The 23,715-nt window shown below is 44.3% G+C and overlaps 1 protein-coding gene across 1 annotated transcript in view; it reads left to right on the forward strand.

Moving 5' to 3' along the window:
- igsf9b (immunoglobulin superfamily, member 9b) overlaps nt 1-23,715 on the forward strand; it is an 86,431-nt gene that overhangs the window by 56,557 nt on the left and 6,159 nt on the right. The window contains exons 5-19 of the mRNA XM_028579209.1: nt 2,981-3,127; nt 6,325-6,476; nt 7,043-7,160; nt 8,482-8,623; nt 11,212-11,357; nt 13,081-13,223; nt 13,343-13,483; nt 13,586-13,702; nt 14,391-14,541; nt 17,249-17,360; nt 18,039-18,214; nt 19,445-19,683; nt 20,653-20,737; nt 22,576-22,746; nt 23,504-23,543. Of these exons, the coding sequence (XP_028435010.1) occupies nt 2,981-3,127; nt 6,325-6,476; nt 7,043-7,160; nt 8,482-8,623; nt 11,212-11,357; nt 13,081-13,223; nt 13,343-13,483; nt 13,586-13,702; nt 14,391-14,541; nt 17,249-17,360; nt 18,039-18,214; nt 19,445-19,683; nt 20,653-20,737; nt 22,576-22,746; nt 23,504-23,543 (2,080 nt within the window). The remainder of the gene's footprint in view (nt 1-2,980; nt 3,128-6,324; nt 6,477-7,042; nt 7,161-8,481; nt 8,624-11,211; nt 11,358-13,080; nt 13,224-13,342; nt 13,484-13,585; nt 13,703-14,390; nt 14,542-17,248; nt 17,361-18,038; nt 18,215-19,444; nt 19,684-20,652; nt 20,738-22,575; nt 22,747-23,503; nt 23,544-23,715) is intronic.

Consider the following 23,715-nt stretch of genomic DNA (forward strand, 5'->3'; position numbering starts at 1 on the left):
GGTCCTACCAGACTCTGGTCCATTAACCTGGTCCTACCAGACTCTGGTCCATGTCATTAGTCTAGAGAGTCTGGCCTCTCTCCATTGACAAGTGTTAACTTCCTTGAAGGCGGGTACTCTGTTGAAGTTTAAAACTATTGGATCTGCCAGAACCAATCGCTAACGTTTGGTCGTGACGTGGGCTTAGCATCGCTAGCGTTAGCCTTAGCATCGCTAGCGTTAGCCTTAGCCAACTCCTTCACCACTAACGGAGCGAGCTGGAAAATCTAACTGTTCCTGCACCCCCGTGAGGGAGGAGGGCCACAACATCATGGCCCCCCAACACAACTCAGCAAAATCCTTTTTTTTTTTTTTTTTTTTTAATTCGAATATTAATTATCACCTTCGAAATGTTTTTTTTTTTTTTTTTAACTATTCGAATATATATTTGAATTTAGAATATTGGTTGACAGCCCTAGTGTGGAGGAGAAAGTAGTGTTGTTGTAAGTAGTTGTTATGTCATTATTGTTCCAGTATTAGTGTTTATAACAGTTTGGTGGTGCCGTCCGAGCCTTAGGTCATCACTTTGAATTAGTCACGGTAATAACCGTATACCGCGGTAACATAGGGAGGAGGTCTGACGGTATCAAGATTTGGATACCGCCCAACCGTACTGCCTGGAGCAACCTGTTGGCTGCAAATAAGTATGACGAGATTTGCCGGAAACTTCTCCTCCACGTTCTTCTGTTTACTTTCAAACGGGTTTGGCCAGGGCCTGGTGTGAGCAACGTGTGTGTTTCCCCCCCAGCATGCATCCTGCTGTCGTTTAGAGCCCTGAGATTGAAGGGGGGGGGGGTGAGTTCATTGAGAGAATAAAAGGGGCGGGGGTTGGGGAGGGGAAGGGTAACTTCAGTACCCTGAACACCAGGCAGCAGTCACCAGGCAACCAGCAGATCACGTTTCAAAGGCTGACAAGGAGTTGTAAGAAGTACAGAGAGGAAATGTGGTGTGTGTGTGTGTGTGTGTGTGTGTGTGTGTGTGTGTGTGTGTGTGTGTGTGTGTGTGTGTGTGTGTGTGTGTGTGTGTGTGTGTGTGTTTTGGGGGGGTCTCTGTGTTTGTGTGTGTGGGGGGGTGTGTCTGTGTGTGGGTGGGTGTGTGTCTCTTTGTTTGTTTGTGTGTGTGTGTGTGTGTGTGTGTGTGTGTGTGTGTGTCTGTGTTTTGTGTGTGTGTGTGTGTGTGTCTCTGTGTTTGTGTGTGTGTCTCTGTTTGTTTGTGTGTGTGTCTCTGTGTTTTGTGTGTGTGTGTGTGTGTTTGTGTGTGTGTGTCTCTTTGTTTGTTTGTGTGTGTGTGTGTGTGTGTCTCTTTGTTTGTGTGTGTGTGTGTGTGTGTGTGTGTGTCTCTTTGTTTGTTTGTTTGTGTGTGTGTGTGTGTGTGTGTGTGTGTGTGTGTATATCAAAATGTCAGTTCCTCATAGTCCAAGGTGACGTCTAAAGATATTTAGTTGAATATGATATTAACAGAAAAGAGCAGGAAACCTCCTTATTTAAGAGGCTGAAAACAGCCTTTTCTGTTATTTTTTTACATTAAAAAGCACTTTGTCTGACTATAGGGCTGCCTCCCTCTGAGTCGATTAGTCGACTAAGATTTCTTTAGTACATTAGTCATTTTTTATGCTTCTTCATGCTGAATGACTGTTTCCGAAGAAACTTCTGAGCACATCTCTGGTAAACACAATTTAAAGTGGACCTTTTGCATGATCCTTTGTGGATATGATGTGAAATAGCATTTTTTAAATTGAAATAACCTCACATTTTCTTGAGGGAGGACCCTTAAAACCTTTTTCCACAGCAGACATGTTGACTTGTCATAGTAGGAAAAGCACAGCTGAGACTGATAACCTTAACAATGGCTCAGTTCCATCAAGTGTTCCAGTAAGATATTTCAGTGAGTCAGCATGAACAATACCAGGACCTCTCCTAAGTGGAATGCAGCCATCAGTAATGGTTTAATACCAGGGTCTCTCCTAAGTGGAAAGCAGCCATCATTAATGGTTTAATACCAGGGTCTCTCCTAAGTGGAATGCAGCCATCAGTAATGGTTTAATACCAGGGTCTCTCCTAAGTGGAATGCAGCCATCATTAATGGTTTAATACCAGGGTCTCTCCTAAGTGGAATGCAGCCATCAGTAATGGTTTAATACCAGGACCTCTCCTAAGTGGAATGCAGCCATCAGTAATGGTTTAATACCAGGGTCTCTCCTAAGTGGAATGCAGCCATCAGTAATGGTTTAATACCAGGACCTCTCCTAAGTGGAATGCAGCCATCATTAATGGTTTAATACCAGGGTCTCTCCTAAGTGGAATGCAGCCATCAGTAATGGTTTAATACCAGGACCTCTCCTAAGTGGAATGCAGCCATCAGTAATGGTTTAATACCAGGGTCTCTCCTAAGTGGAATGCAGCCATCAGTAATGGTTTAATACCAGGACCTCTCCTAAGTGGAATGCAGCCATCAGTAATGGTTTAATACCAGGGTCTCCTAAGTGGAAAGCAGCCATCATTAATGGTTTAATACCAGGGTCTCTCCTAAGTGGAATGCAGCCATCAGTAATGGTTTAATACCAGGGTCTCTCCTAAGTGGAATGCAGCCATCAGTAATGGTTTAATACCAGGGTCTCTCCTAAGTGGAATACAGCCATCAGTAATGGTTTTGAATACATCTGTGCTTCTCCTACTTTGACATGTCAACATGTCTGCCGTGAAAAAGGTCTATTAGCCGGTTGGTTATTGGCAACTAAAATTAGAGCTACAGTTGATGTTCTCACTGTGGATTTGTCTGTTGGAATAAAGGTTGGCACTTTGAATTTGACTGTGGCCTTTGTGACACTGGATGCCTGTGTCCTCTGCGTGGTAAGCCCTATTTCTGCATGTGCTGACTCTGCCTGTCTGGCCTCTCTCTCTCTCTCTCACACTCTCTCACCCTCTCTCACCCTCTCTCCCAGGCCGTGTGTCTCTGACCCAGGGCGCCTCTCTGCTGGTGGATCAGCTGACCCTGGAGGACGAGGGCTGGTTCGAATGTCGCATCCTGCTTCTGGACAGCCAAAAGGACGACTTTAGAAACGGCACATGGACCTTCCTCTCCATCACAGGTGCAGCTCTGCAGGTTTTTACTCGGGGGAGCAGCTTCTTTCACTGCTGATCACTGGCGCTGGCCTTGTTTAGAACAAACCACAGCGTGGAGCCTGGCTCGGACTCCGAAAGGCCCTGGCAAGCTGAAGTGTTAACAGCAGCGAATCAGGGCGTTGTGTGGTCACATCTCGTAGAATAGAAGGCTTTAATGTCATTGAACGTGTACAACGAAATTGGATGCATGCATTCCTATGAGTGCAAACATCAGCAGAAATGCAAAAGAGGTGAATAAATAAATATAAAAGAGCCTCTAAAATGTATAAAAAGACTCAGAAGATTGTAAAAAAAAAAAAAAAAAAAAAAAGTAAGTAAAGACAAAACCATACCACACATAGAAGACATTCATGTGTGATTTGGTTGTCTTTGTCTCCGCCTGGAGAGCTGATGTCATCGTAGGAGTTGGTTTTAAGAATAACAGGATCAGGACAGTGTGTGTCTGGCTTGTGTGGGCTGAAGATTAAGGTTAAATGCTTAAATCGGAGTCATTTAAACCACCTACTTCCCCCTCTCTGTCTCTCTCTCACTCACACACGCACATACACACACTCACACAGACACGCACACAAACACACACACACACACATAAGCTTTTCTAGCTTCTTTGGGGGACCCAATTGATCTTGTACCCCAACTGTATTATTGTAATGTTTGAATTGGTACTGTGAATAAAAAACTAAACTAAACACACAAACACACACACAAACACCCGCACATACACACACACACACACACACACCCGCACATACACACACACACACACACACACACACACACATATATATATATACACACACACACACACCTGCACGTGTTACACACACTGTTATGCCACAGTCAGGTTGAAGGGCCATTGAGAGTGTGAAGTAAGGATATGATATGATTGTACTGCAGTGAATGAAAGGCCTACATGTGTTGCATCAGGTTGCAGATGGACATAATAGTATAACATCAGTGTGTGTATTGACTGTCGAATGAACACACTGTTACCTAAGAAGGTGTTAAAGAACCCCAAAACCAAACTTTATACAGAGCCTTGTGCACAGATGATGACATATTTCATCCAAAGAGTGCATACATGTGTATATTTCAGCACCGTGCTCACTCCACGTAAAAACGTAAATTACATCACTTCCAGCAAACTTTACAGAGAGCAACGAGAGATAAACTGTGTCAACAAACGGTTTCAACCTAATATTCTCTGGTCCAGCTCAGCTGAAGACACAAAAACACAGAATCCTTTTAGCACGTTAGCGTGTCGGTCATTACTTAGCCCAGGGGTGTCAAACTCAACTTCACTACGGGCCACACTGTAACCTAAGAATCACATCAAGTGCCGGTCATGTTTAGTTCATTCACATGCTTTTATTTTTTATTGTTACATGTCATTTAGCTGACACTTTTATCCAAAGTGACTTACAATTCTTACATATCTGGAGCAACTAGGGGTTAAGGGTCTTGCTCAGAGACACGTTGGTCGATGTATCGCAGTGGGAATCGAACCCAGGTCTACCGCACCAAAGGCATGTGTCATATCCACTGCGCCATCACCACCCCTTATTTCATCAAAAAAGTCAAGGATCTTTTTCTGGATTATTGCAGTGTCTCATATAGCCTTCTCACTTACAGCTTGGTCCACATAAAGCCCCCAAAAAGTAACTTAGTAATCAAAAGAAAAAAGCGACAAAAAACATCAATAAAAAGCAATAAAGAAATTGGAAAATAACCCGCCAGAAAACACCCCAAAAAGGTTGAAAAAAGTGGCAAAAAAAGCACCAAAAGCATCTGCAAAAGTGACAAAAACTTCAGAAAAAGATGTATTACTGTATTATGTGATATATGGACCTGGGTCTGCAATAAAGCTTTATTATTATTATTATTATTATTGTGAACCTAAATTGATATGCGGGCCGGATCAAAAACTGCAAGGGGCCAGATTTGGCCCACGGGCCTCGAGTTTGACACATGTGACTTAGCCTGCTGTTTAGATAGACCTGGACTAACCACAGAGAGTTGCCTTGTTCATGGACTGAAGATAGGGGAAACTAGAGATGCACCGGTAGACCGGCCGGTGACCGCGATTGGCCGGTTTTCACGAGCTCGGCCATGACCGGCGAGGTCAGTCTGACATATGGTGATGTCATGCCGGTCAACGCTGCAATTAACTGACACTGTGGCGCGTACCCACTCGCGGTGTGGAGCAGGTGTCGGCGCTATTCTCCCACATGTAGGGAACCTCGTGAATTACACATACATACACAGAGACACACACAGAGACACACAGACGCACACACACACACACAGACACACACAGAGACACACAGACACACACAGAGACACACACAGAGACACACAGACGCACACACACACACACACACACACACACACACACACACACACACGTGCTGACAAAGACACTCAAACACTGACACGCACACACACACACAAAAGATGACATACGTACGTTTTCAAAGCTAATTTTTAAAAATAAATTTGCTTGGTTTGAATTCTGTGAAAGTGGGTCAGGACTTAATGACCCTGGGGAAAAGGGTTCTAGACCAGCTGGTCTAGAAGAACCAAGAACCACAGGTTCTAGACCAGCTGGTCTAGAAGAACCAAGAACCACAGGTTCTAGACCAGCTGGTCTAGAAGAACCAAGAACCACAGGTTCTAGACCAGCTGGCCTAGATGAACCAAGAACCACAGGTTCTAGACCAGCTGGTCTAGATGAACCAAGAACCACAGGTTCTAGACCAGCTGGTCTAGATGAACCAAGAACCACAGGTTCTAGACCAGCTGGTCTAGATGAACCAAGAACCACAGGTTCTAGACCAGCTGGTCTAGATGAACCAAGAACCACAGGTTCTAGACCAGCTGGCCTAGATGAACCAAGAACCACAGGTTCTAGACCAGCTGGCCTAGATGAACCAAGAACCACAGGTTCTAGACCAGCTGGCCTAGATGAACCAAGAACCACAGGTTCTAGACCAGCTGGTCTAGATGAACCAAGAACCACAGGTTCATCGAGAAGTTGTCCCCTGTAAAGTCTGCATGTAGTGCTCAAGAGTGAAGTCAGTCCTCTGATGGTCCCATATGTCCCATATTTAAAAAAAAAAATGTAAATAGAGATAAATAGTTAATGCGTGTGTCTTTGTTCTAGCTCCACCTGTGTTTATCAAGACGCCACCGACCTTCGTGGAGGTCCTGCTCGGAGACTCGCTGACGCTCAGCTGTGGCGCCCACGGCAACCCTCGGCCAACCGTCGTTTGGCATAAAGATGAGAGCCGGATTGAGAAGCATGAAAAAATAAAAGTGAGCTGGATTAACAGATGGCATTTGCAGTAATTTACTTAAATACTGTTTTTTTTAATTAGCATTTTCTGTACAAGTCGTAGCTTTGGGTGTTCTTTTTGTTCTTTGTTGTCCTTTCCATTAGGGCTGCCACCTCTTAGTCGATTAGTCGACTAATCGGTCGTTTTGGTCTTAGTCGACTAAGATTTCTTTAGTCGATTAGTCATTTTTTATGCTTATTCATGCTTAATTACTCATTTCCAAGAAACTTCTGAGCACATTTATGGTAAACACAAGATTTAAAGTGGTGCTTTTGCAGGATTAATTGTGGAGAAACTCAGTTTTACAGATGGTTAATTAACTACATTTATATTGTGCTTTTCTAGTCTTAACCAGCTCTGTCAATTAAATCAACTTATCGATTAGTCGACAAAATCCTATAAGTGTTAGTCGACTAAGAATTTCTTTAGTCGAGGACAGCCCTAGTTTCCATGACAGCCAACTTCTCTCTTCCTCCCTGTCTCTCTCTCTCTTTGATCCTCTCTCTCTTTGATCCTCTCTCTCTTCACCTTTCGACCCCCTTTTAGGTGCTCAATGGTACCTTGTCTGTGGCCGCCGTCACCAGGAATTTTTCAGGAGTGTACAAATGTCACGTGTCCAACTCCGAGGGGAACCTGACCCACTCGATGCAGCTGCAGGTCAAAGGTCAGTGTTGAGCTGTCAATCATTGGTCTGTCATCGCCGGCTCTATCTCCACAGCACTGTGGAGTACAAGTCTGTGGCTACACCACAGATGCATTCTGGGATAGGAGAAGTAAAAAAAAACGCTCTGGGTTGTTTGTCGGTGTGTGTGTGTGTGTGTGTGTGTGTGTGTGTGTGTGTGTGTGTGTGTGTGTTAGCGGTATTTTTGTGTGTCTGTGTCTGGGTGTGTGTGTTTGTCTGTTCAGTGTGTGTGTGTGTGTGTGCGTGTGTGTGTGTGTTCGGTGTTTGTGTGTGGGTGTGTGTGTGTGACTGTGTGTGTCTGTTCAGTGTCTGTGTGTGTGTGTTCGGTGTTTGTGTGTGGGTGTGTGTGTGTGACTGTGTGTGTCTGTTCAGTGTCTGTGTGTGTCTGTTCGATGTTTGTGTGTCTGTTCAGTGTGTGTGTGTGTGTGTCTGTTCGATGTTTGTGTGTCTGTTCGGTGTGTGTGTGTGTGTGTGTGTGCGTGCGTGCGTGCGTGTGTGTGTAAATATCTCATTAGCTCTCTGTGTGTACTTTGTCCACAGCAATCCCACCGATCGGTCCCAAAAGCTCCCAGTTAGAGAGGAAATGACCTAAACATATTCTTTTTAAATCTTTACAATCATTCCCTGAAAGAACCGAGCAGACCTGACTTGTTGCACCGTCTAAATCTTCTAAACTTGACATTTTCAGCGTGTAGATCGCTGGGTCGGAATTTATTGTTTCCCGAAGAGAACGAAGTTTAGATTACAGATAGCAGAAGGTGAGGGATGAAGCACAGCGCGCTGTATGTGAGTGAATCTTAATCCTGGAAATGTCCTTCTGTTGATCCAGACTAGTTCATCATCAGGGAGAGAAAGGATCCCTGCTCATCTGATGTTCAGCATGTTCTAAGATCTTCAGGTGTACAAGACACACAGTTGGTGTTTTTGAAAATAATGTGTGTGTGTGTGTGTGTGTGTGTGTGTGTGTGTGTGTGTGTGTGTGTGTGTGTGTGTGTGTGTGTGTGTGTGTGTGTGTGTGTGTGTGTGTGTGTGTGTGTGTGTGTGTGTGTGTGTGTGTCCCGCATATGTTTTCTATCCAGAATAAACTCTCTTCTGCTCCCTGTTTTAACCGTTACGATGTATCTGTGCTGACAATCCTTTTCAGAGTCGATGCTGCCACCTACAGGCCACCCCGCGCCGTAACACCGATTTAACCAACCAACAGTCACCACTGGCCTTTTTTAATCTTCACGACTGACTGAATCACTTTATAAACACAATATTAACAATATTAACATCGTCACGTGTTGTTGCTTTCTTCCAGGACCCCCGATCATCATCATCTCCCCAGAGGACACCACTCTCAACATGTCCCAGGATGCAGTTCTGCAGTGTCAGGCTGACGCCTACCCTTCTAACCTCACGTACGAGTGGCTGAAACAAGGACAGAATGTCTACCACATTGAGTGAGTTGATTGACTCTAAAACATCACAATCAATATCCCTATTTACCTCAATACAATACTGGGAAGAATGTTTAAAGGGAAGCTTCAAATATACACAATGGATCAATCAGCATTTTTCCAAAGCATGCTCCGAATACAATCAGTTACAATTAGATTATTTATAAGACATAAGGAGTGGCAGACTGGGGTGGTGGTTCCTCTTTTTAAAAAGGGGGACCAGAGGGTGTGTGCCAATTATAGGGGTATCACACTTCTCAGCCTCCCTGGTAAAGTCTACTCCAAGGTGCTGGAAAGGAGGGTTCGGCCGATAGTCGAACCTCGGGTTGAGGAGGAACAATGCGGATTCCGTCCTGGTCGTGGAACAACGGACCAGCTCTTCACTCGCAAGGATCCTGGAGGGAGCCTGGGAGTATGCCCAACCGGTCTACATGTGTTTTGTGGATTTGGAGAAGGCGTATGACCGGGTCCCCGGGAGATACTGTGGGAGGTGCTGCGGAGTATGGGGTGAGGGGGTTCTACCAGGGCCATCCAATCTCTGTATGACCAAAGTGAGAGCTGTGTCCGGGTTCTCGGTAGTAAGTCGGACTCGTTTCAGGTGAGGGTTGGCCTCCGCCAGGGCTGCGCTTTGTCACCAATCCTGTTTGTAATATTTATGGACAGGATATCGAGGCGTAGTCGGGGTGGGGAGGGGTTGCAGTTTGGTGGGCTGGGGATCTCATCGCTGCTCTTTGCAGATGATGTGGTCCTGATGGCATCATCGGCCTGCGACCTTCAGCACTCACTGGATCGGTTCGCAACCGAGTGTGAAGCGGTTGGGATGAGGATCAGCACCTCTAAATCGGAGGCCATGGTTCTCAGCAGGAAACCGATGGAATGCCTTCTCCAGGTAGGGAATGAGTCCTTACCCCAAGTGAAGGAGTTCAAGTACCTTGGGGTTTTGTTCGCGAGTGAGGGGACAATGGAGCGGGAGATTGGTCGGAGAATCGGCGCAGCGGGTGCGGTATTGCATTCAATCTATCGCACCGTTGTGGACGAAAAGAGAGCTGAGCCAGAAGGCAAAGCTCTCGATCTACCGGGGTCAGTTTTCGTTCCTACCTCACCTATGGTCATGAAGGCTGGGTCATGACCGAAAGAACAAGATCCAGGGTACAAGCGGCTGAAATGGGTTTCCTCAGGAGGGTGGCTGGCGTCTCCCTTAGAGATAGGGTGAGAAGCTCAGTCATCCGTGAGGAGCTCGGAGTAGAGCCGCTGCTCCTTTGCGTCGAAAGGAGCCAGTTGAGGTGGTTCGGGCATCTGGTAAGGATGCCCCTGGGCGCCCCCTAGGGAGGTGTTCCAGGCACGTCCAGCTGGGAGGAGGCCTCGGGGAAGACCCAGGACTAGGTGGAGGGATTATATCTCCAACCTGGCCTGGGAACGCCTCGGGATCCCCCAGTCGGAGCTGGTTAATGTTGCTCGGGAAAGGGAAGTTTGGGGTCCCCTGCTGGAGCTGCTCCCCCCGCGACCCGACACCGGATAAGCGGACGAAGATGGATGGATGGATGGATAAGACATATTTATATTAGATTATTTATTTGTACAGGGATGGGTATCGTTATCACTAACTGCTAAATGTTTCTAGAGCAGCAACAGTAAAGTTTACAACAGCAAAGACATTATATAAACTCACAGAAAACAAATCTAAAATGTCAATAACATTAATAATATTCCTGACATTAAAAAGACACAAGTCAGTATCAGTTTTTCCTCCTGTGTCTTGTAGAGAGAGGGGGGGATGGTTTGTCTTAGCCAGCAGCTAAGACTACTCAGTTTCCCAGAGGGCCACACTGGAAAAATGAGAATCCCATCAAGGGCCAGATGTAGAGTTTATTGATATGCTTTTATTTAAGAGAAAAAGTCAAATATTTTGACTGTATTCTTGCAATTATCATATACTGTAGTCTTCTCAATTATATTTCAGGCCTCATAAAGCCCTAAAAAAGTTTGGCAAAAAAGTTCCTCAGCCAGCGACAGATACGTTGGAAAAAAGCATCAAAACAGTTGGAAAAGGGCAGAAAGAGTGTCGAAATTTTCTGAAAAAGTGCCCAAAACATCGTAAAAAGTGCCCAAAACCATCGTAAAAAGTGCCCAAAACATCGTAAAAGTGCTCAAAACATCGTAAAAGGACATCAGACACAGACAGAGAGACAGACAGACAGAGAGACAGACAGACAGAGAGAGAGACAAAGACAGAAAGAGAGAGAGACAGACACAGACAGAGAGAGATAGACTGACAGACAGACAGAGAGAGAGAGAGACAAAGAAAGAGACAGACAGACAGGCAGAGAGAGAGAGAGAGAGAAACGTTTTTAAGGGCTGCCATTAATTGCTTGATAACCTTATTTTCCGCAATGGAAATCTCCCTCCCTCCCTTCCTAATACATAAACCTAAAACAAAAGAGATTAAGGTGTAGATGACTGTTTTATTTTCCATGCTCTGATAATTAAACTCCTAAAACAATCCATGTGTATTGTCACTACAGTGAGTGTTGTTTTCATGTCAATTTGATCACTTTTTAAATTGCATTATGTTTTGTATCTTTTGGCTTCAGGTCCCTGAAGTCCAGAGTGAAGGTTTTGGTGGATGGAACACTTCTCATCCCTAATCTCATCCCAGAGGATGCTGGCAACTACACCTGTATCCCGACTAACGGGTTACTCACCCCACCCTCAGCCTCTGCACACCTGAAAGTGAAACGTAAGGGTGTACTCTGCTCTACATCATATTTCATAATCCTAACCGTGCTCAGGGTTGCAGAAGGCTTCAGTTTCTCTCTGCAGTTTCTCCCTGGGCAAGAACCTTTTTAAAAGGGTAACTTTGGTATTTTTATATTTTTCAACCTGGAAAAAAACCTTGAAATGGCTACCCACCAAACTCCACCAGACTCCATGTAAATAATCAGGACTTTTATCATCGTAAAACACACTTCATTCAAAGTGGACAGAAACTAAATAAAACTACCAAAAGCCGTCTTGGTTCATCTTTCCACTGTTCCAACAATCACCACTCTGGTTTGGTTGAAATAAACCCTTAATTCACCCATTTACATGTGGAGATATGCTGGCTCTATACACGCTAAAAGTCCTGATTATTTACATGGAGTCTGGTGGAGATATGCTGGCTCTATACACGCTAAAAGTCCTGATTATTTACATGGAGTCTGGTGGAGATATGCTGGCTCTATACACGCTAAATATCGTGATTATTTACATGGAGTCTGGTGGAGATATGCTGGCTCTATACACGCTAAAAGTCCTGATTATTTACATGGAGTCTGGTGGAGATATGCTGGCTTTATACTCGCTAAAAGTCCTGATTATTTACATGGAGTCTGGTGTAGGGTTGGGCATCGTTTGGATTTTAAGGATTCTGATTCCAGTTTAGATTCTTCCTTTCGATTCCGGTTCTTATCGATTCTCGATTCCGATTCTTTGAGTGGCGGAGTTGAAACAGGTCACATGCCTATTTTCACAAATAAGAGGAAAGTTTTATTTTGATTCAATGGTGGTTTGCAGTTTTACCGCTTTTTCAATGTAAAATAAAGCCAGACTAGAGCGCCGCTTACTGTGCTCCATGGCTCAAATGCAACAAGCACCTCGCTGCTACAGAAACCCAAACTTGCGCATGTTAAATTGGGAAGTGATGGTCGGATTTGAAACCAAATCCTCCAAACGATTCCAAAACGATTCCAATAAAGAAACGATTCCGATGGAATCGTAATTTTTGAAATGATTCCGATTAGGAATCGGTTCTCGATGCCCAACCCTAGTCTGGTGGATATATGCTGGCTCTATACACGCTAAAAGTCCTGATTATTTACATGGAGTCTGGTGGATATATGCTGGCTCTATACACGCTAAAAGTCCTGATTATTTACATGGAGTCTGGTGGAGATATGCTGGCTCTATACACGCTAAAAGTCCTGATTATTTACATGGAGTCTGGTGGAGATATGCTGGCTCTATACACGCTAAAAGTCTTGATTATTTACATGGAGTCTGGTGGAGATATGCTGGCTCTATACACACTAAAAGTCTTGATTATTTACATGGAGTCTGGTGGAGATATGCTAACTCTATACACACTAAAAGTCTTGATTATTTACATAGAGTCTGGTGGAGATATGCTGGCTCTATACACGCTAAAAGTCCTGATTATTTACATGGAGTCTGGTGGAGATATGCTGGCTCTATACACGCTAAAAGTCTTGATTATTTACATGGAGTCTGGTGGAGATATGCTGGCTCTATACACACTAAAAGTCTTGATTATTTACATGGAGTCTGGTGGAGTTTGGTGATGGTGATTTTTGGACTGTTTCATGTTAAACTAAAAGGATCTTACTCCAGGCTAAAAAGAAAATACAGAAATTACCTTTTGAAGTAACTTTTTGTGACCAATTTCTCTTCCTCCATCTCAGACCCTGCACGCGTGGTCAGAATGTCCCGGGAAACGTACTTGCCTGCGGGCATGGAGGGGGTTATTACCTGCCCTGTTCAGGCTGATCCCCCGGTGCTGTACGTCAACTGGACCAAAGACGGAAACAGTTTGAATCTTGACAACGTAAGCTACGCAGCACGGAAATAACAACATGCCACAAAAAAAAAATAATTGTCACAAACTGCACACGTGCTTTTTAAATCGCTGTGGATCATGTTTTATCTCTTTTTGACCTTGTCCAGTTACCAGGTTGGATAGTTAACTCCGAGGGCTCAGTTTTTATAGCAACAGCCAACGACAACGCAGTAGGCATGTACACGTGTACGGCCTACAACAGCTACGGCACCATGGGAAAGTCTGAACCCACCAAAGTCATTTTGCAGGTGAGTCTGGCGTTCTTAACTTCAGTTACAGAGAAAACCCTTTTCCTACGAGTGAACACAGTTATTCATGGGCACGAGTAAAAGGCTCTCTCCCTCCTTCAGGACCCTCCATCTTTCCGAGTGGCTCCCCGAGCCGAGTATCTCCAGGAGGTGGGCAGAGACTTGATCGTCCCCTGTGAAGCCATTGGAGACCCCGCTCCAAACATTACATGGAGCAAGGTACAGGAGATGCTGGGCAATATATATCAATATTATATCAATATTGTGATATGAGACTAGATATCGTCTTAGATTTTGGATATCTTAAAGGTGCTCTAAGTGATGTGACGCATTTTTTAGGCTACAACATTTTTGTTGTAGCCTAAATAGCAGATAGTGAGGAGATATTTTTTACAGTGTGTTCAGGGGACAGGCAGCTAGCAGATAGTGAGGAGATATTTTTTACAGTGTGTTCAGGGGACAGGCAGCTAGCAGATAGTGAGGAGATGTTTGCTGTGTGTGACGAAAAATGTTGTAGCCTAAAAAACGCATCACATCACTTAGAGCACCTTTAATATCGTGATATGACACACGTTTTGTCTTTTCCGGGCTTTAAAGGCTGCATAACAGTAAAGTGATGTCATTTTCTGAACTTACCAGACTGTTCTAGCTGTTCTGTTATTTGCCTTTTTCCCCTCTTAGACATTATGTCCACATTACTGACGATTATTTATCTAAAATCTAAGTGTGAAGATATTTTGTTAAAGCACCAATTGTCAACCCTAGAATATCGCCGCAATATCGATATTGAGGTATTTGGTCAGGAATATCGTGCTATCTGATTTTCTCCCTATCGCCCAGCCCTAGGCGCTGCACAAACATTGTCTTACTCAAGCTTTATTTACCCTGTTGCTATCCTTCCTCACAGATTGGGCCGTCTCCTCGCTCCCAGTACACTGTGCTGGCTAACGGCTCACTGCTGCTGCAGCCGCTCAGTAAAGATCACCAAGGGGGTTGGGAGTGCTTGGCCACTAACCGAGTAGCGACTGTCAGTGCAGGCACTGTGATCATGGTGCTGGGTGAGTGGGCCAACTTTAATTTCTGCAAACTGATATATGTTGATACGTGACACTTTGGCGACATCTACACTACTATGTTTTTTTTATTTTTATTTTTGAGCGACTTTTTGAGACTAAAACAATCCACACAAAAAGCCGTCTTGGTTCATCTTTCCACTGTCCCAACAATCACCACTCTGGTTTGGTTGAAATAAACCCTTAATTCACCCATTTACATGTGGACATATGCTGGCCCTATACACGCTAAAAGTCCTGATTATTTACATGGAGTCTGGTGGAAATATGCTGGCTCTATACATGCTTAAAGTCCTGATTATTTGCATGGAGTCTGGTGGAGATATGCTGGCTCTATACATGCTTAAAGTCCTGATTATTTGCATGGAGTCTGGTGGAGATATGCTGGCTCTATACACGCTAAAAGTCCTGATTATTTACTTGGAGTCTGGTGGAGATATGCTGGCTCTATACACTCTAAAAGTCCTGATTATTTACATGGAGTCTGGTGGAGATATGCTGGCTCTATACACGCTAAAAGTCCTGATTATTTACATGGAGTCTGGTGGAAATATGCTGGCTCTATACACGCTAAAAGTCCTGATTATTTACATGGAGTCTGGTGGAGATATCCTGGCTCTATACACTCTAAAAGTTCTGAAGTATTTACATGGAGTCTGGTGGAGATATGCTGGCTCTATACACGCTAAAAGTCCTGATTATTTACATGGAGTCTGGTGGAGATATGCTGGCTCTATACACGCTAAAAGTCCTGATTATTTACATGGAGCCTAGTGGAGATATGCTGGCTCTATACACGCTAAAAGTCCTGATTATTTACATGGAGTCTGGTGGAGATATGCTGGCTCTATACACGCTAAAAGTCCTGATTATTTACATGGAGCCTGGTGGAGATATGCTGGCTCTATACACGCTAAAAGTCCTGATTATTTACATGGAGCCTGGTGGAAATACTCTATACACGCTCTATACACCACACAAGAGTTAAATGTGTTTTTTCAGGTCCAAGGCTGTTGTTTAGTAAATCTATCGCTGACAGCGCTGTACTGTTCCTGTTTATGTAGACTTTTTTTATTTTTCTACTGAAAATGATTAGCGCTGGTTAGGGGGGGTACTTGCCTTAAAGAAACAATTCAAAAGGGGGTACATTGTTGAAAAAAGTTTGATAACCAGCGGTCTAACGTTACTCTGCGGTTGAAAATCAGAGATGTAGAAGTTGAAAATACAGAAACTACTTTGGAGAAAGAGCAACAACGGTGAAAAGTAAGAGCAGGGATTTATAATCTTGGAGCGAGGACGAGGTGGAACTGTTACTGAGAGGTCTGTAAGCTAACTAACTAACTGATAAGTCTGTCTCCGTCCAGACTACAGAGCAACCCCAGAGTTTTCAAACCAAAAAGGGGGCGGCAGTGTTTCCAAATGTCTCTGTTTTAGATGCTCGGAAACGCCGCAGCAGTGAGGACGTGAGGCGTAAACGTAGCAAAAGACAGGGCTGTAGTACTCGAGTCCGGACTCAAGTCCGTTTTTCTATGGTCTCGGACTTGTCTCGGACTCGCTGGTATTCGGACTCGGACTTGTCTTGGTCTCGGCCACTGGTCTTGCCAAATATGGCTTTTGGTCTCGACCGAATCCAGGTGTCTTTACTCTTTACTATGTTCCCATACAACGTTTTCGCCGCTACCTATGTTTGTTTACTAGGAACATAATAATATTGGAGGGAAAGTGAAACACTGGCCATCTAATAACCAATCACACACTAGAGGTTATCTTCGCAGGGCACGCTCTGCATCTATCACCATATATCATCATTCTGTTTTCTTTAGATTAGATTATATGATTTCAAGGGGAATGTCTTTACTTAAAAATCCTGGGTGTTGTGACACTGTTTTTGCTTTTAAACCAACAAATAATAACCCCAAATGACTGATAATGTCAGGGATGCATTAGACTTTTTTTTTTCCTGTCCTGGACTCGGTGCTGACTCGGACCTGAACCTTTTTGGACTCGGTCTTGTCTTGGACTCGAACCTCTCTGGACTTGGTCTTGACTTGGACTCGACTAGTCGTGGTCTTGGACTTGTCTTGGACTCGACAAAGGTGGTCTTGACTACAGCCCTGGCAAAAGATATTAGTTTGTAAACCAAAACGTAGTAGTGAAGATGTAGCCTTAACCTGAATGTATTCATGCATATTTTTTAAGGTTTTTTTGTGATTGTTGCGGGGCAAAAATCCTTGATTATGCGGCACGTTTTCTTAAAAAATGCGATGGAATATGCTCTATATGATATTTATGCAATTTTATGAGATGAAATAGCAGGAACTTGCAAAAACAGGTGTTTGATGAAAAAGAGAAAAAACAAGTGATATAATGACATAATTACGTCACTTCATAACGTTCCCATGGCAACAGGAAAATTGCTGCTCTTGTGTGAAGTAAACACAACATTTTTCAACTTTCTGCTAACATATATTATGGGACTTTTTTTGCAGCGAAAATACGGGGATTATGAAATCATGCGAGCCCCGTATTTTTGCGCGGAAATCTGCAATTTATGCGGCAAAAGTGCAGCATGTTTGAAAATATGCGCTATGATTTTGCATTGAATTATGCAATCACATAATCACGTTTATTCGGAGGGACTGATATTGTCAAACTTACAGAACTGTTACAGACATTTTCTTCTGTTCTTCAGGCACCAGTCCCCATGTTGTGTCCTTAGTATCCGTCATCACAGAGATGAACCAGGCCAATGTGTCCTGGGTGCCTGGCTTTGACGGGGGATACACCCAGAAGTTCACCGTATGGTGAGTAAACAAACAGTCCTCAGCCGTCAACAACTGGGTCAGTGTAACGCTTATCAGTTCAATTTTCTAAGCACAAACAGACATTTGGAAAAACAGAAAAATGGGTTCAAATATCAAATTTTTCATTTTTTTTTCCACCTTGAAAATTAAAAAATTGGATCTTTAAACTGGTTTTCCAGTTTTTTGTTTTTTTTATTCAAAGGATCAGAAATTGAGAAAATTACTAAATTACTAAATCTGAGCTCCAATTATTCATAATACTGCCATGGTATTCTCTTCCTTTACTTTGCAGAATATGCAGGTTATTAACTAAATATGGACCAAAAACCAAACAAACTGATAAACTTTGGGGTCAGTGTAGCTAGGTGGAACGAGGGAGCGAATACCACGGCAGTATTATGAATAATTGGAGCTCGGATGCAATTTTGTAATTTTCTCAATTTCTGATCCTCTGAATAAAAAAACAGAAAATTGGAAAAACAGTTTAAAGATCCAATTTTTTAATTTGTCAAGGCGGGAAAAAAATGAAACCTTGGATATTGGAACCCATTTTTCTGTTTTTCCAAATGTCCGTTTTATGCTTAGAAAATTGAACTGATGAGCGTTACACTGACCAACAACAATCAGGAACAAAAGTCTTTATTTCGGCTGTTTTCTCATTTTTTTTTCCCCCTCTAGGGTCAAACAGGCATCCAGAGGGAAACACGAATGGGCGTCTTTGCCTGTGCCGACATCCAAAAACTACCTCCTGGTGACCGGGCTGCTCGCTGGCACTGGCTATCAGTTCAGCGTGCTACCTCAGAATAAACTCGGCTCTGGACCTTTCAGTGAAATTGTTTCTGTGCGAACACAAGGTTTGTACAAGTGAACTTATATTCTGGTTGGAGTTTTTCCTCACGCTCTCTCTAACGGTATGTGTTCACAGCGAGCGTCATCGGCTCTCTTTCCTTTCATTGTCTATAAAAAAAAGCAGCTGCGCAAAGCATTCTGGGAGCATTGCGGCGAGTTTCAAGAGGTAAGGTGTCGAATTGCCCGCTCCTCATTCGCATAAACTTAAGGTCCAGGCTACCTCATGCAAATCAGCCTCTGGAAAACTCCAGAAAATCTTTTAAACTGAACGTCGATCTAAAATGAAGACCGAATCTGCATTTCAGTATTTCGTGCATAAAATGTTTTTAAAAAATCACATTTCAGAGCCGCAGCGCGGAGCCCGACCCAAGAGTCTTTGCTAGTTTAAGACTGACACAGTTGTCAGTTTCCCGTCCAGCGCCCATGTCGTTTAAATAGCGAATGCACCTGCACCCATCTGTGGCTCTTGGGCGTGCTGGTCTTACAGGGAGGTGTGTTCAGGTGCATTCTGGGTGTGCTGGTCTTACAGGGAGGTGTGTTCAGGTGCATTCTGGGTGTGCTGGTCTTACAGGGAGGTGTGTTCAGGTGCATTCTGGGCGTGCTGGTCTTACAGGGAGGTGTGTCCAGGTGCATTCTGGTCGTGCCGGTCTTATAGGGAGGTGTGTTCAGGTGCATTCTGGGCGTGCCGGTCTTACAGGGAGGTGTGTTCAGGTGCATTCTGGGAGTATTGCTATCTTGAGGCAGCGGGAAGTGATGGCACCATTGACCAACAAAAACCTGGTCTAAAGTCAATAACGCAGCATTTCATTGTTATTTTAACAGAGCATTAGTAAAATGCTCCTATTGGCTCGTGCACAGCGCGCACACACTATGCTTGTTACACACACAGGGACACACACACACACACACACACACACACACACATGCAGAAGATTACTAAAAAAAATATTACGGTGCAAATCCTCCATCATAACAGCAATGCTCCAAGGTCCAAACGCGCCTGGCTTTTAAAGGGAATGGGAGATGATCTCTGATTGGTTGATTGCATGTTACGCCCGAAACACCCCTCTGATTAATGAAGACACTGAGAACAACCCTTTAGGACCAGGCGCTCGGCACACAGACACTTTTTTAGTGCTGTAAAACTAGCAAAAGTGGATTTGGACACGCCCTAAACACACCTGCGCTGTAAGTTTGTATCCCCATTTAAAATTTTTATTGGATCTTTTTTCCAGCTTTGCCAACAGAAGAACCTACAGGCGACACATCTCTCCCAGTCCTGGATCCTCCCGTACTCCTGTCAGCCAACCGGACGGACCGAGGCGTTCTCCTGCAGTGGTCGCCTCCCGAGGCTCCGTCCTCGCCGCTGACGGGCTACGTGCTGCAGGCCCGCAGGGATCAGGGCCAGTGGGTCATCCTCAGCAGCAACATCAGCGCCAATCAGAGCGAACTACTCGTAGAAGGACTGCTAAGGGTAATGTATCAAAGATAACTCGGATATAAGACCACTCTCGCCTTGTCAAGACTCATCCTTTGAAATAAAAAGACTTTATGAGGAACAAATCTTGTTCTAATAAAGGAGATATTTTTATTTGGAAGTAGTCCCTCGTAGGGCTGGGCAATATGGCCTAAAAAAAAAAAATCCCAGATTAAAAAATAATTTTAAGATTTAAATCGATTTTTTTCTCCCCCTACTTAAAATCAGTCTGCAGATGACAAATACATTTTCCCGAAACAAGTTTTAACTTTATTTAGTTTTGACTCATACACACACGCACACACATGTGGCTATATATTCAACATATAATATATATACAGTATATATTATATATATTCAACCACAACAAAACGGATGCGTAAGATAAAGCTGTTTTCACACATACAGGTAATTCACTTCTAGTTCCTCGCTAAAAGTTCAAATAATTTTTAACGTTATTGTGCAACCTTGCCTCTATAGCCACCTGTTGCTGAGTAACGTACATTAACATCCCATGGTCTCTTGAATGTAGCACACCTGTCAAGCTCCTTCGTAGTAACTATTTTGATCGATTTATCGCCCGGCCCTAGTCCCTCATTTCCTTTTATTAATCGCATATTTACCCCGCCTGAGGTTTGGGAACCACGGTGTGCTTTTCTTCGACTGTTGGCGTTTTTAAGACGGCCTTTTTGCAGACATGAAAATCACTCACCTTTGGTCGAAATTCGCCGTTTTGAAACCAAATCAGGTTGCTGCTGTTTGGCGCAACCTGTTGTGGATCTGTATTTTACGTTTAAAAGTCTAGACTCCGAATATAGGACAACCTTACTCTTTCAGATATATTCAAAGTGGGAAAAACCCTTGTTTAATATTCAGGTCAATACGGTATAATGCAAATATTTGATGTGAAACTTTCATCACAAGAATACATGTTTTTATTTAATCAAACGTCTTTCTTTCTCTCAGGACTCCAGTTACGATCTGAGGCTGATGTCTCACAGCAACAAAGTGCTCAGTGAACCGAGTCAGTCTGTCAATGTCTCGACAATAGGTAAGTGACTTTGTATTGATCAGTAGTGAGTCAAGGAGTAGAAGGTGACAATTATTCGGGACTCTCTCGGTTAAGAAATTACTCACCAATGTGGTGAGTGCACCCAAAGATTGCGAGGCATTTTGTTTTAGAAAAGAGAACCACTTACAACTGCAAATACGTTTGTTGATTGGGAACACTGGGAACACTGGGAACACTGGGAATATGGTCAACCAACCCTAACCCCCCCTGTAGTGAGAGACCAATGGGTCTGCAGCGCTGCATTCACACAACAACATCAGCACACTCACACACACACACGCTGCACGCACACACACAGACACACACACACACGCTGCACACACACACACAGACACACACACACACACGCTGCACACACACACACAGACACACACACACACGCTGCACACACACACACACACGCTGCACACGCTGCACACACAGACACACGCGCTGCACACACACACACACACGCTGCACACGCTGCACACACAGACACACGCGCTGCACACACACACACACGCTGCACACACGCTGCACACACACACACAGACACACACACACACACTGCACGCACAGACACACACGCGCTGCACACACACACGCTGCACACAGACACACACACACACACGCTGCACACAGACACACGCGCTGCACACACACGCTGCACACACAGACACACACGCGCTGCACGAACACACGCTGCACACATCACACACACACGCTGCACACACACACACACGCTACGCACACAAACACACGCTGCAAACACACAGACACACACACGCACTGCACACAGACACACACACGCTGCACACAGACACACGCTGCAAACACACAGACACACACACTACACACGCTGCACACACGCACACACACACACGCTACGCACACAAACACACACACGCTGCAAACACACAGACACACACGCGGGCGCGGTGCACAGACACACACACACACGCTGCACACACAGACACACGCGCTGCACACACAGACACACACACACTGCTGCACACAGACACACACGCGCTGCACACACAGACACACACATACACTGCATACACAGACACACACGCGCTGCACACACACACGCTGCACACACAGACACACACGCGCTGCACACACAGACACACACACATACGCTGCACACACAGACACACACGCTGCACACACACGCTGCACACACACACACACGCGCTGCACACACACACGCTGCACACACAGACACACACGCGCGCTGCACAGACACACACACACGCGCTCTGCACACACAGACACACACGCGCTGCACACACACACACACACATACGCTGCATACACAGACACACGCGCTGCACACACACACGCTGCACACACAGACACACACGCGCTGCACAGACACGCGCTGCACACACAGACACACACGCGCGCTGCACACACAGACACACACATACGCTGCATACACAGACACACACGCGCTGCACACACACACGCTGCACACATAGACACACACACGCTGCACACACACACGCTGCACACACAGACACACACACGCGCTGCACACACAGACACACACACGCGCTGCACACACAGACACACACACGCTGCACACAGACACACACGCTGCACACACGCACACACACACACGCTACGCACACAAACACACACACACGCTGCAAACACACAGACACACACACGCTGCACACACGTCACGTACAGTCACGTGATCAGGATGTGACGGGAGTATTTTCGTGGGCTCGGGGTGGGATGGGAGCGACAACTGATTCCTGTGTCACCCTCTATCAAGGAGTCCAAACTAGCGCTATGTACTGACTGTGTTGACTCCGGCCTGCCTACAGGGATGGAGGTTTACCCCGTGCGCCCCAGTTACCTGGAGTTCATCCCACAGCCCCTGTTGGCCGGAGTGTTAGGAGGAGTGTGCTTCCTGTTCGTGGCCATCATCCTCTCGTTGGTGACAGCATGCTACATGAGTCAAAGGAGAGAGCGTCGGCGCAAAAATAGAAGAAAAGGTATGTGTATTTGTCTTGTTGTTTTCTGTTTTTAGTGATGTTTTGTGCTAAGTCTTGCTTTGCTTGTGTTGTTTTTTTTTTGTCTCTTTCTATTTAAAAAAAAAAAAGCCTTTTTAACACCGAAGGCCGGGGACTACAGATGAAAAATAGCCTTTTGGCTAATTCTGGCTTTTTTTAACCCATGGGAAATCATGTGTTTTATTAATTTGCGCTGTCCCCTTTCATAAATAAACTAAACTCAAACTTAAAGGGTTTCATTTTTTCCACACAAAAAAAAGAGGTAATTGATTTGATTTATTGGTTTATTTAGAAGGGGACAGTGCAATTTCATAAAACACATGAACAAACATGGTTAAAAAAGCCAGAATTAGCCAAAAGGCTATTTTTCATCTGTAGTCCCCTGGCCAAGATGCAAAAGAAGCAATAAAATACAAACATGAAGAAACATTAACAAGTCTATGGCGAATTGATAACTACAATATAAACAGCACTGTAAAATACCTAAGGTACACAGTAGCTGTTACAATATTAAAACACAAAAAAAACAAGTTCAAAAAGCTACGATATATAAAATATATAAAATAATAATATATAAATATATATATAATATATAAAATTGTTGTTGACTCTTTGTTGTTGTGCAGAAAGTGCAATTGTTAACTTCTGAGTTTATGATAAATACATTTGGTAATGATTGGACAATTCAAACTGTGCTTTGTTGTTTGACAATTTAATAATTCCTTCACCTTTATCTCAGATCTCCCGTCTGCCCTCCAGAAGAGCTCATCTTCTCCACAGTAAGTGTCCCTAAAGCCCAGTTCAGACCAAAGATTTTGCAACGAGACGAAACCGTTTTAGAACGTTGCAGGAAAAGTTTCAGCGGTTCAATTATTAAGATAATGTAATTAATAGTGGGGTTTATTGTTATTTGCTACAGAATGCTTAGCCTATATGTCAAGATCAAAGTAG

This window comes from Perca flavescens, chromosome 5, assembly GCF_004354835.1.
Source record: "Perca flavescens isolate YP-PL-M2 chromosome 5, PFLA_1.0, whole genome shotgun sequence".
NCBI lineage: Eukaryota > Metazoa > Chordata > Actinopteri > Perciformes > Percidae > Perca > Perca flavescens.